At 37.9% G+C, this 14,305-nt stretch overlaps 1 protein-coding gene across 1 annotated transcript; it reads right to left on the bottom strand.

Moving 5' to 3' along the window:
- Positions 1-162: 162 nt before the first annotated feature.
- On the bottom strand, positions 163-12,392 carry Cbr-ptb-1 (the record flags this gene model as incomplete). Its single annotated transcript, XM_002631189.1, has 13 exons — positions 163-295; positions 341-635; positions 686-778; positions 1,037-1,070; positions 1,444-1,586; positions 1,631-1,747; positions 1,793-2,017; positions 2,063-2,234; positions 10,301-10,387; positions 10,967-11,038; positions 11,173-11,283; positions 11,344-11,412; positions 12,111-12,392. Coding segments are annotated over 13 exons (1,833 nt in total), but the record flags the coding sequence as incomplete, so codon positions are not given.
- Between the last annotated feature and the right edge of the window lie 1,913 nt (positions 12,393-14,305).

Below are 14,305 nucleotides of genomic sequence, written 5' to 3'. Positions count from 1 at the left end.
TCTTGGAAAAAAAAGATGGATGGGAAAAAGAACATAATTTTTTGAAAAAATCATGAAAAAGATGTTGCATTTGGGATACACTGGATGAGAAGGAAGAACTTTGATAAAGGGGGGAATGGAACATTAAAAACCGGAATTTTAGAGGAAAATGGGGAACGATGACTAGATGCCGGATTTGGAGAAGGAAACACGCAGATGAGCATTTTCAGCTAGCTTATGATTGTGCATTTTGATGAGTGCATCGATGGCTGTCTCGATGTCTTCCAATTGGCACAAAGCCATTTTATGATCTTTTCTGAAACATAAAGTTTATTCCTGACATTCTTTTGTTATCACTCACGGGAAGAATTTGAAAGCCTTGACAGCATACCCAGCCTCCAAGAACATTTCTTTCAGCTTATCTTCGCTTACTGTAGCTGGAATGTTGGAGAGATGAAGAGTGGCACATGGTGGATAGATGTTCAGATAGTTTTTGGATCCTGGCTTCTTGAAACGATGAAGTGTCGAGTGGGCGTAGTCACGGGTGAGACCTGCATCCGGCTGTCCTTCTTTTGGCATTTGAACATTTGTGTGCTTCGATGGAGCCACACGGATCAGACGATCATGCCACTTCACCTTATCCAGGTGTGTCAAAGCTGGAAATATAAAAATTACTTGAAAAACCGATTTGGCTAAATTTGCTCACCTAGCTGTGCTTGTTGCGGTTCCGAATACTGAATCAACGCATTGTCCTTCTTGTTATAGAGAATTTTGACTCTCATCACATCTCCGTAGACCCCTGAAATCGATTGACTTGTCTTCAACTCATTCTCGGATCTTAGAATTGGATCATCCTAATTTTTTGAATAAATTTTCTCTGTTTTTCACAATAGCGTGTTTAGGCAACCAAAAATCATATACTCTCGAGCAGTATACACGGAAAGAAGAACGAAACGAAAATGATAAAATAATTGATAGGTTTGAAAATAAAAGAGAGAAAATAAGAGAGCGATACCATTGGGACAGGTGAGGGTAGAGAAAAGAAAAGGAAACATACCAAAAAGGGTGAAGAGGGCATCCGTGGTGACTTTCTGAAAATAAAACAGGATAGATTAGAAAAGAGAGAGAGAGAGAGGAAGGAAGATGGTATAGTAGTGGTTAACAGTTGGCTGGCTTGTATATCTAGGTGATTAGGCGATAAAAAATATTAATAAAAACGAACTGGTTAAAATGGAGATAGCCATAAAAAGAAGAGAGAGAGAGTGCTTGTGCCTTCGAAACGTAAAAATAGATAGAGAGCAAACTTTTCATTTTTTGGTTTTTTTGGTTTAGTAGTAGTAGTAGCTGATGGCTAGAAATCAAGTCATGCCAAAAGGGGGGATGCGAAGGAGTACTGTATTTGACCCTTAACCTAACAAAATGTAACAATAGGACTCCTAATAAATTCATAAAAAAAGGGCGTACCATTTCGTGAAGATTGGAAACCAGAATGACCGGAGTCAGATTGAGCATTGGGAATCGCATAGCTGGAATTGAAGTTGCCAAGTTGGCAGATCCCAATCCTAAAGGATTCAAGTATGGAGCCAATGCAGCAGCATTTGCAGAATCTGAAAAAAAGTTTATCTTCTGAATAATATGAAAAAGATCATACCAGATGCTGCAGCTGTTGCAGTAGCAAGCTGATTTGTCAGGAACGTTGTAGCTGGATTGGCACCGAATGCGAAGTTGTACGGATTGGTTGGAATCAGATTCTGAAGTCCTGGGATAGCTGGAATTACCGTAAATTAGTTTCAATCCACGTATCAAATCTAACTACTGATTGCGATTTGTTGTTCCAGAGTCATCTCTCCTGGTGGCAAGTTTGGATTTGTGTAGTCACGAGACTTATCGTTGTTGTACTTGACATTCAGAGTGCTCAGCTTACTGTAGTCAATGCGCAAAGTGCAGCATCCGTTGTAGACGTTTTGGTTCTCGAGGCCCTGTTTGGCCAGCTGTGCCGAGTTCGCCTCACTCATCTGGATCAGTGCTTGAAAAGTGTCTGAAAATCTTGAATTTTGAAAATTTTAGAAGTCGGAAAACTCACTATTTTTGTTGAAAGTGATAATTCGGAGCACCTTTCCGTAACGAGCGAAGAGCTGGTGAAGCACTTCAAGGCTCACTGGAAACATCATGTTTTCGATGATGGTTCGAAGGACACTGTTTGGTTGTTGTTGAGTGCCGACCTCGAAGTTCGAAACAGATCCATTGGCAACACTCTGAAAATCAGTGGATTCAATAAAAATTATTTTTTGGTTATTCCTATTGTCCCCAGGGTTTTCGGGTTTTAAAGAACAATGGATTACTGATTCCTAATTCAAAAACACAAATGTCCTTATGATATTTGACCCCCGCCCTATGATCCCCCAATGTCTAAATCAGAATACTCGCTTTAACAGCTGCTCTATTGGCGTCATTATTGACTGGAGCACGGAACACAGCATCGTGTTTATGATACGGATGATCGGAGGTAAGTACTTGTGATGCTGCCATTCTTCGTTGCTTGATCGGTGGTTGAAGTGATGACGTGGCAGTGGCTGCAGGCAGAGGCGTCGTCGTGGCTAGAAGCACGTGATGAGACGACGCACCCGTAGCCAACTGTGGCTCGCAAAACGCCAGTCGCTTCGTCGTACTGTATTTTGAATTCACATCAACATCATCATCACGACGTTTACGGGATAACGGATTAGGAATAATAGACGGTTTAGAAGAAGAAGTGGGCATTTGATTGTGTTTGTTTCAGTCAAATCGATTATGTGAATGGGAACGAATCGAAGGGAAATGGGAGCAGAATGGGAAGAAGGGGAAGGCAAAGTGGAGGGAGAGAAGGGGGAGGATGATGATAAAATACAATAAATTCTTTTTTATTATTTTTTCCTCCCTTTTTTCTCTCTCACCCCTCGCGCTGATAGACTGGAAGGCTCGAAAGCTAAGGGAATATGTGTTGCGTGTTTGCACTGTACACAACTAGAGGATAGATAGTAGACGATGTTGATGGTTTACAGAAAACAGAAGGATTACCAGGGCAGAATATGTCAAAAATGAAGAGAATGAGTGTATTCTGGCGGTCTTGTGGTTGGGAAGGTGGCGTTGAGTTTTGAAAAACTACACTAATTGGATTAGATTATCAAATGGAATGGACTGATGGAAAGGAGAGGGAGGTGAAGTGAAATTGAAGAAAGTTCATTGAGAAAATGTTCAGGATCTCACGATTGAAAACACTTTGGCTCACAACTATATTTTCTTTCTTCCAATACCGCCCATGATTCATCCAGTTTAACACAAAACCGAGAGGAACATTCGATACTTTGTAAAACAGAGAATTTGGGAAGATTGACAGATGTTCGGGAGACCAGTACCATTGCCAGCTGCATCACAGAGGAAAAAAAGTGCCAACGAAAATGGACAAAAAAAATTGTAAAAAGGTCAGCCATCTGGTGGCTCGTCTGGTACGATAGGGAGGGATACTGTGAAATTGTTCCTTTTTTTTGGAAAATCATTAAAGATTCTATAGTCAAAAACTCAACAAACAAGTTGGTAGAACAGCGACTGGTATAGACGAAACATCAAAAACGAACCAACCATGAATGCGCTAATAGTAGCCCAACTTATACGCACACTTTGAGCTTAATCATCTTGGTTGCTTCAAAGAAAATCAAAAAGTTGTCAACTAATACAATGTTCATCTTATTATCGCCAATATTTTATTATTTTAGCAAATTTTAATATCTCTCATGGCAACAGAGATAATTAAGCTCAAAGCGTACAAACAGGCTGGGCTTCTTTTAGAGCATTTATAGCAATTCCATTGTTTCCTGTATTGAGTATAAAATCGGCTTTTGACACATTTTGACAAAACTAAACTTCACTGCTCAGTGTTAGATTTACATCTATCTCGTCTACCTAAAATTCAAAACAAAGAGATTCTGAAAACAGAAGGCCCAAAGGAGTTCTTTATCTCAATTCGTATAGTAGAATGAAATTAACAGCAGAGTAAGATAATGATAACTTTGGCTTGGTAAACAGAGAATTGGATGGGAACAGGTGAAAACATGAAGAAAGAAAAGGTGTAATCGGAAATTATAGCCGCACGAAATGAGTTTCTCAGCCGTATGTGCATGTGTTGACATTTCGGTTTTATTTTTATTCGTTTATCCAAAATGAGAAAAAAGAAGAAATAGGATGAGTAGAAGAAGCCGGGTACGAAGAAGAGGCGGGTACTAGAAGCTCATAGCATAGGGGAGCTCGAGCTGTGCCCCGGGCTCAATTTATATTAATTAGCAATTGGAGAAAAGAAGCGAGAAGGGCGACAAAATATCTTCAGAAGCAGAAGATATTCAGCGTAGAGAATGTGAAGAAAAGTGAGAACCGACTACGGTAAATACTACTATTATTTTTGAATTTGAGGATTGGGGATTCAGTTTTTTCAAGAGGAAAGAAGGATCAGAAGACTATTGGTTGAAGTTTTGAAAATCACAATGAATTTTGATCGGAAGATTCAGAAAATTCCAGTTTGGATCCGTCCATCAGAAGGCTCGTAGAGACTATTATTGGTCAAATATTCAAAAAAAATTTAACTAATCGTTTAGTTTTTTAGAACATTTTCATCGAAAGCATCTAACTGTTATTTTTAAAATCAAAAAATAGGAACATAACCTTTTCATAGATCAGGATGTCTGTCTGGTTGAACTTTTTTGGCTGTGGTCATTGAAAAAATTGGAAGGTTGAGTTTATGAGAAACCTTCCTATAGTAGTTCTAAGAATCTGAATCCCAGACAAAAATTCCAGATAATGCGAAACAACAATTTTAGAAACAGTGACAACCAACCAAACAAAAGGACTACATGAATGATTATTAAACGCACGGATGCGTGTCAAGAAAGCGGATGAAACTTTTACTAGGACGATATTCATTGGTTTCGTTTCCCTTGAAACCCGTTAATCTGCGTGTGTTCCTCCTGCTCTCTCTCTCTCTCTCTCTCTCTCTCTCTCTCTCTCTCTCTCTCTCTCTCTCTCTCTCTCTCTCTCTCTCTCTCTCTCTCTTCTCCGCAACCGCTTTTTGAGTCTTTTGTTGTACAGAAGACTGTAATTTCGTTCAATGATATAGGTTACTACCTCCTCAAAGTCGCCACAAAAAACTCCCGTGGTGACCCAGAAAATTATCACTGTGAATGAGAGAATGTAACTGTCCTTTGAGGACACAAAAATCGAATAGATAATTCTAATTGGAGACACACAGATTGAAGTGCACGAAAGCGTGAAATGAGAAGACAATTGGACGGGAGAAGATGACGTTGTCAGTAAAACATGGAGGCGTTAAATTCTAAAATCTTCACCTGAAAACAGGGACAGCTGAAAACTTCTTTCGGCTGGCCAGAGCTTCCTAGGGAGCTCCGCCCTTCTCCCAAGTCAATTCAATAAATTTAATTCCACAAATAGGGGTCACGGTCTAAAGCAGTAGCAGCAGAATAAGAAGAAGGAACATTGGGATGAATAAAAATTGTAAATGTGGTGTCGAATTGAAATGCAAAGGAGTGGTGGCTCGAACCCCACGGCGACACATACCAAAAAATAAAGAAACCAGAAAAGAGGAGAGAAATTGAGTAGACAAGAATTACGAGAAAAAGGAAGAGAGTGAGAAGGAGCACTTATTCAAATTTCAAGAGAGAAGCTTGTTTTTGGAATAGGGGGGGACGAGATGAGCCAGTTTAGTTTTTTTTTTCAACTGACTAATGAAGTGGAAGACACGACGGATTGACGATTTGAGGGCAAAAGAAGCCGATGAAGAAGAAGAAGAAGCTGATGGAGAAGAAGAAATGAGAGATGAAGAGCGATGCAGGAGATGATGACGACCTCATGTTTCGGATTTCCGCACTGATTTAAGCATGGAATAATATAAGAACGGAAATTCGGGATATTTGAATTAGAAGCCGAGAGAGGAATGCTAAAAGATCATTGAAAGGCTCAGTCTAACCGGATTATGTCTATCAGACAAGGTTGAAACTCCAGCGCACAGGAATTTGTAGATTCTGAGAATGAAATCCTGATATAGATCAATTTCCAGGGTTCGCCGGAATAGATCAATTCAGACTACTGTATTCAAAGAATTCATAGATTTATAGCAACGAGTCTACATACGAACAAGATGGAAATTCAGTGAGGGTCAATAAGATACAGTTGAGTTTTTCAATTAATTTTGGGCAATTTTGATCATTTTCAGGAGTCTGGAGCTCGGCAGTTAAGTTTCCGAACATTTTGAAAAGTTTTGAAGATGTGAAACAGACCTAGATGAAAAACTTTGCATTCGCAGAATTTTTTGAAATTTGCTAGTTTTTCAGCTATTTGCCGAATTCTGAAGGGCGCCCGTTTTTGTACGGGAAATGGAACTCAACAGGTGTGTTTCAGAAGCTGGCAAATAGCTGAAAAACTAGGAATTTTCAAAAAGTTCTGTGAACTCAAAATTTTTAATCTAGGTCTGTTTTATGCCCTCCAAAATTTTCAAAGTGATCGAAAATTTGACAGCCGAGCTCCAGACTTCTGAAAATGGTCAAAAATCAACTGAAAAATACCGGTACTGTATATGTTTTCTTTATTCTGGGAACTCGAATTATACAAAGAAACATCTTAATTAATACAAATGGTCTCTGCATGATGCCTACATTTCTCAAAAGTTTGATGGAAAGTGCACAAAGGAGAGAATCATATTGAAAAGAATCCGTCATGAAGTAAGAAGGACTCATCTTTCTCTCTCTCTCTCTCTAATAAACATATATGTACATGCACATATATATATATATATAAAAGAAAGCGAATAATTAACGAAGCGAGAGATGCTCTCGTTTCTCAGCTAGTCAGACGAAGCTTATTTGTGAAATGGGAGAGATATAGAAGTCGAAGAGACTGACATGACTTTTTCCCAATTTTCAGAGAGGTCTCCATACATTTAAGAGGGACGAACGAATGGGAAGAAATGAATATTGTTGACTCCAGATAATAATAATGGACCCTTTCGCCCCTAGAGTCATAATTAAGAAGAATGCAAAGAAAAATAAGAGAAATTACAATTTAAATATGGGTGTGGAGGAAGATGCAGGCGTGAACAGCAATGAATACGGGAGCATAAAAAGAGGAGAAAACGGAGAATGAAATAACAAAAATAATCAAGAAGATTCTGTGGTGGCACCCAAATATACACAAATTTAGAAATGAAATTGAACAACGAATTAGTTCGATTTTGACTGCACAGGGAGGCTCTAATCGAATCAAAGCATTACGATAGTGTAAATCGAAATACAGTCCTAGAAAAGATGGCAGAAACCTGAAACAGGCTAAAAATGGCTTAGATTCTTTAGGAAATTTCGAATATTATCTCCAAAATTTAACATTGAAGTTTGAATAATGTAATATTTTCCAGCTGAAATACCAGTTTGTGACACACTCTAATAAAAGGACGCCCTACACGTACATTTTAAGCTCGATTATCTTGGTTGTTCTGAAAGATATCAAAAATTGATGTGCTAATAAAATGTTGGTGATAGCATTATAAACATTTTATCAGTTGACCTATTTTTAATATCTTTTAAAATAACCGAGATAATCAAGGTCAAAGTACATTTATATATAGGCTGGGCTTCCATTAGGTAATATTTTCTAGCTGAGAGTACAAGTTTTTGAGCTGGGATCTCATAAGCTGGGAACTCATTGCACATTTATTTATAAAAATATTGACAGTTTTCAAAACAGAAATTGAATTCGAACCATCTATTTCCAATATAAACTTTTCTATTGATCTAAACTCTAATACTATTCCAAGAATTAAAAACAGTTTCAGAGCTGACCTACCAAGACTTTTGAAATTAACAATCTAAACAACTTTAGACATTGGACATCATAAAGTTTTTCAATACTTTCTTTAAAGTTTTTGACTATGCTTGCAGTTTAAATCTGGCTTGAAAAGACACAAACCAGGCTAATCCCTAATCAGATTTTACTGATCAGACTATGCTTGAAGTTTAGAGTCTTATCAGACCCAAACCAGGTCAATCCGAAAATACGTCAATATCTCTAATCAGATTCTCAGCTTCTTTTTTTCTATGTTACTTTTTCTGTGTACATTTACTAAAAACCTAAAAAAGCGGAGGCCACCGGCAACGACAAATAGCCGGGTTTGGTTCGTGAGCAGCATTTCAAAAATCCTTTAATTAATGTGTGACGGAATAAGGGAGGAGAAGAAGAAGTAAAAAAGAAAAAAGGCAAAAGAAGAAGAAGAAGCATATTGGCTTGACTAGGAATGGGGGCGCCAGAAGACAGGATATATTTGGAATAGGAGAAAAGGATGGACTACTATCCAATGAGAGAAGAGCAGCTATTTGTAATTAAGAACATGAAGAGGAATGGGATCGAAAATAGAAGGAGGAGCAGCACGGGGGCTCAGCTTGAGCATTCGATTCGTTTTGCGGTGTCTCAATATGGGACCGCCCGGGTCAAGAAGAAGAAGAAGAAGAAGAGATGACGAAGTGAGAAAAGCGAAACCAGCTGCATCTTCCATTTATTTGAGTGAAATGAAAATGGAAGGAGGGGAAGAAAAAGAAGGAGAAGAATAAGAACCATAACTTTTTTATCGATGGGTTCGGTCGACTGAACTGCTGCATCTCTCGAATTGATGGAGGACAATATTGGGAATCGAAGTTCTTTTTTCTGGAGAGGAATTCATAAAATCTAGGATCGAGAATTCCATGGGAGAATTTGCATGGAAGTGCATTCAAAAATGTTTTGATCTATTCAATTTAGAAAGATTGATTTGAGAAAACATAAAGTTACCGTAAAACCTGTAATAAAATGGGCCCTAACATTTTTCTTTGTGGCGATTTATATCGGTTCCTGTGAAAGATATTGGAAAGTTGCCAACTGATGATATCACAAACATTTTATCAGTTGACACAATTTCAATTTCTCTTATAGAAGCTGAGATGATTGAGATCAAATTTGACAGGGCTCTTCTATAACAGGTTTACGGTTCAATTCAAACTCAAATTTTTCATTTTGAAAAATTTTGACAAAATTTTCTGAAATTCTGAAGTTAACACTTCAGAACTCTGCAAAGACAAGAAATCAGCAATGTGAAAATTTTTGAAAAAATTCTGAAATTCTTCAAACGGAAGATTAAGTTGAATGGCTTCCTAGAATAAACCTCAACTTCAAATCTTTAAATTTTTATCTTGTTAAACTTCGATTTTTTGGAAATTCGATGAGAGGAAATTATTACTTCCTAAAAATTTGGAGTTTTCAGCTTTAAAAAATCATTTAAAAATACAAAAATTTTCAGCTAGAAAAAATCCCTAAAAATCGAAATTTTCAGCTCAGAATAATAATTATAAAATTCGAGTTTTCCAGCTTTAAAGAATTCAAAAAAATTCAAAGAATTCGAAGAATTTCAAAAAGCCAATGTACTTTCCAAAGTTTCCCAGGTAAACTAGAGTTTTAAGACAGGAGCTTTTCTTTGAGTGCTGCACAGATATTCCGGTAAATACTGAATTTAATTTTCAATAATTTAGAAGTATGTTATGTTGTTTTTCCAATCCATCAATTTCATTTTTTCTCTTTTTCTTCTAGAGCACTCGTCCGAATTCGCCCCTAATGGAATTAATTTCAATTCACGGACTCTCCCCGCTCTTCGTCTCCGCACGCCATCGTTTTGCATCGAGCAGGCAATTTTATAAAATGCGCGAACGAAATGAGAGAGAATGAGAGATTGACCTTGTGAAGAGGATTAAAGAAAAGAGACTGGCTGAAAACGGGATGAATTCTGAGGAAAGCGAAGAGAGAAGGATGCGCGAAACATTTAAATGATTATAACCAGATGTGGCTCTCCTCCTCCTCTTCTTTGAAATAAATTGGAGCAATATTGCCGAGTGAATGTGACACGTTGAGAAGAAACGAACAGGGTACTAACCCACAGAAATGAAAGGGAATTCTGAATTTCGAGAACACAAATAAAACCTGAATTATTGATAGAGGTCAAAAAATTCAGAACTGGACGAAAGGAGGAATGAAGTGGACAACTAGGGTTTCAGTCCTCTCGGATTTCCGTTTTCCCACATTTGTAGTCCTAAAGAGATTTTCGACGCTTGTTCTGGTTAAAAATATTTTAAACTACTACAATTGATTTGGGGGAAGATGACAAAATATGGACCTTGTTTCAAAGATCAAAAGACCCATAGATTTTGGATTTTTTGAGAAGTTTTCCCAAGGACAATATGCATTTAAAAAGTTTTACTAAACTAACCTCCGTATCACTGGTGGCCTTGTTACTCTTGTCAAACTTGAGCTCCCGATGAGTACTGTACTGAGCAAAGAGTGTCCTACCCCGAATCTGAAAATGTCGATTTTCAAATTAGTACTTTATGTAGTTAATAGATTTTTTTTGAGAAGTAGTGATGTTAAAGCCCACTTCGATTCCTAATCTACCGTTAATTCACTAATAGAACGCCACCCAAACAATCTACATTGAGTCAATATTTCCTTCAAAAGATATGCTGGTAAACTGACAAAACTTTTATCCGATGTTTTGACAGTTGATTACTTATTGATATCTTTCACAGGAAGTGAGATAAATTTTCTCATAGTTAGAACATTAGGGATTGCGGTCTATTAGAGTGTTTACGGTATTCGAACTTTTTTCGAGCTACATAAAGTTAAATTTCATTTTTTATACAAATCAAAAAACCTTCAAAATATCCTTTCTGAATTAGAAAACACATTTTGAGAGATTGGTTTGAATCACAGGGCTGCTTCTCAAGATTTTGAGATCGGAATTTGATTTTTGAGCCATGAGTTTGCATTAATGATGCTTTAAACGACTACTATATATTGAAAAGTTTTCAGATGTACTCACATGAGTTTAGAACAAAAATGTATTAGAGACAAAAAAGAATAATATATCCGAACTCACCTGAATTGGAACTGCAGTCATTCCGGTAACAAATGCAGCGGCACTTGTCTCCTCCTCGTACTCCACGAACGCCTTCAAAGATTTGATATAAAATGGCATGACAACGAGAGATTTTCGGGGACAAGAGGAAGAAAAGATGAAGAGAAAACGGCGAGAAACGAGTTGATAAAACATGCGGACACCTCCTACTCCCTCTTCTGGCTCACCTGGCTTTTCCCCTTTAGCATCATGTAGTTTGAAACTGGCCCGTATTGAATGCACAACTGCATGAGCTCTACGTCCACTAGGTCAGGTGGAATGTTGCGGACGTGGACAACCTGAAATGAAGAATTCGATGATGATGGACTTTTTCTCCAGAAGAGCCGAAATTGGCTAACCCTGGACACTGGAGTTGTGGTGGCGGAAGACGTTTGGTTGCATTGAGGCAGCGTCGAGAGCTGGATTCCCTGCAAATTAAAATCGTCAATGTTTGTTTTCGGACGACGATGTCCAAAGAAGCCACGACAATTCTCCATGACTCATATCATTTGCTAAGCTAGAATTTAAGTTTTAGGAAGGCAGGAAATTACATGTGATATAAAGTCTTAAAATGCATTAGAGAGGAATTCTCCGTACTGATAAAAATGGGTATATCTTCAAACATAAGTACTCTGGAAGCAAGAAAATCGGTAGAAATATAATTTTGATTCAAAGCTACAGAAATTTTCATAGCGATTCCTCAAGTCTAGGTATTGTTATGATTGTCCAAAGATGTACGCTGTAATGTTTCTTGTGTGCTGTTGTTTTTTTTCAGCTTTGAAAAGCGATAACTTACTATCAGCTCAAAGTTGATCTAATGTTTTGAAACTTTGTCAGTTTACTGATAAACTTTTTCAATTTTCGCACTCTAAATTTGAGCTCAGTACAACGTTTTACTCAAAATTTGTGAGGGTAATTGCGCGCCACCATGTACATAAAAGCTGAAAATAGTCAAAGTTCAATATTGTTAGGTCGAAACATTGGAATTTCCAATAAATAGGGACTAGAGAACTTTTATAATGGAAAAGCTTTCGATAATTGTAGTTACGAGGAATCGTTTTTGATTAATTTGCCTAATTTTGGAAACAATTTTGAAATTTCAAAATTAAGAAAAATCATAACTCACCTGAATCTGAGTAATCGGGTTTCCAGTGAGAAGCTGAGCCGTAGTAGCTGCTGGAGCCACTGCTACCGGAGCACCAGACGTCGCCAATCCATGATGGAGTGGAGTTGTGTAGAACTGCGACGAATACAACGATGGATCCAATTTGGCCTTCTTCGGTTCCGAATCTGCAGTCATGACGTTGGCAAAGTATCCAGCTCCTGGTGCACCGGCACTCGTTACCGCTGCCGTTGCTGCTGCTCCACCGTTCCTCAGTGACAGTTGCAAATCATCTGGGCCGCGCTGAAACAGAAACAAGGAAATAGGGAATTGTAGTAGTAATCAATGAATACTCTAAGCTGTTTTGCTCTCTGAAAAATGGTCACTGCTATTCGGAAATTGCGGTCATCGCCTTCTAACACCTCGCGTGTTTGAGGGCATTAACTATTCTTACTATGCTAATTATCGGGGTGAGCATGGGGGGAAAGCTCGAAAGATGGCTTTACAGAAGGAAAGGGCTTCTATGAAAAATACCTTGGAATGTCTAGTTACTATCAATGGGATACCAGAGTAAGTGTCAACCATTTTGAGAGGTATATTTTAGACTATTTGAGGTCGGAATAGATAGATAATAAAACGAATGTGTATAGGAAGTGTTCACATCATAAAAGAAGGTGGATACTGTAGATGTTATGGATGCAGCTTCATTTTTGTTTTTATTGGTAGAAAAAAATCATACATGAATCGTTTATGTTTTTTTATGGATTGAATTCTTATGAATTCAGATGTAGTTATAGATTCTTTAAAAAACGAAAATTCAATATTTTAATTAAAATTTTTTTTTCATAGCAAAACAGTATTGAGCAGTTTTGAAATGTTAGAAATGTTAGAATTTCAGAATTGTTAATTTTTTTCAAAATAATTCTTGCCTAGTTCCTCTGAAGGTAGAATAAATGAAACTAGGAAAGAAACCGAAAGGAAGAATGTATATCAGATCTTGAGTCAGTAAGGTTCGCGCACTAATTTAGTCAAAGCTTTCTCGAATGTTTCTTCGTCTCCACCTCTTTCCATACTATTTCTTCTGAACCTACGCAATCCCACTCAACGTCTTCAGTAGCCCCTAGAGACTGGCCAGTCCAAAAAGGTATCTTATTTTACTCACAAATGAGATGAGGGTCTTCTTCCTTTTTTTCTGCTTCTTCTTCTTGAAAAAAGCAAAAAAGGACAAGAAGCAGTATCTCTTTTCCTTACCTTGGTCATGTGGATTAAGTGGTTTCTAGGTGATAAACTTGTACACTCCGGTACCAATCGGATACTTCTAGATCATCTGAATAGGTTAATTTTTGGACTTTTTTATATTGCGGAAACGGGTAAAAGTACAAAAGACAAGTATATAGAAAATGGATGGTTAGGAGATTTAGAGAAGAAGAATCGCGAAAGTTTTCGATGGTCTTCTTCTTCTTGTTGCTCCTGCCGACCCTCCGAGAAAGTCTCAATTATTTGCGAAAGCAATACAGAAAACTGATTGTTCTCGGGTGGGAAAGGAAACTGTGTGAATTGAAGAGTTGAGACGCAGGATCGTCGGGGAAGGGCTCCCGCGCAGAACAGAAGCAAATAAAAACGGACGACACAAAAGTTTGTGAAGGAGTGTCAAAAGGGCATTTGACACAGCTCAAAGCAACCTTTTCTTACTTTTTTTGCTTTAAAAAATGAGATGGCGATGCACATCAGAATTCCGTTTTCCCTGGGTACATGTGTCACAATAAACATTATAAATCCACAGGGGCAATGGACTCGGGAAAGCGAAAAGAAAAAGAACAAGAATGAGGTTTTGCATTCAATACACCACTTGGAGTCGATCTGGGCTCTCAAAAAATATGAAACTACCAGATGTCGGGCGGGCCAATAAACCGAAGACGACGGAGCCGCCGCCGTCGCCGATCCTCTCAACCGATGGAGCATAAGAAGTGGAAAGAAGAAGAAGGAGAAGAAGAAGAAGAAGAAGAGGGTAAAGAATGTGGGTAGAAGAAGGAGGGTTAGGAAAAAAGGACGGCTGACCTGGAGAAGAGGAATAAAAGAAAGAAGGAGACAAAAAAGAACGTCTGAATCATCAGAAGAAGACGTTTTCATCAGAAAACATATACAGTCATGGTTGTTTCTTTTTTCGAATCATATTTGGAAGAAACTTTTCTTTCTCTTTTCCCCTGTTTTAGTATACA

Source organism: Caenorhabditis briggsae (genome assembly GCF_000004555.2).
Source record: "Caenorhabditis briggsae complete genome, chrII, whole genome shotgun sequence".
NCBI lineage: Eukaryota > Metazoa > Nematoda > Chromadorea > Rhabditida > Rhabditidae > Caenorhabditis > Caenorhabditis briggsae.
The sequence above is the reverse complement of the archived record's forward strand: the minus strand, read 5'-3'. Positions and strand labels throughout refer to the sequence as shown.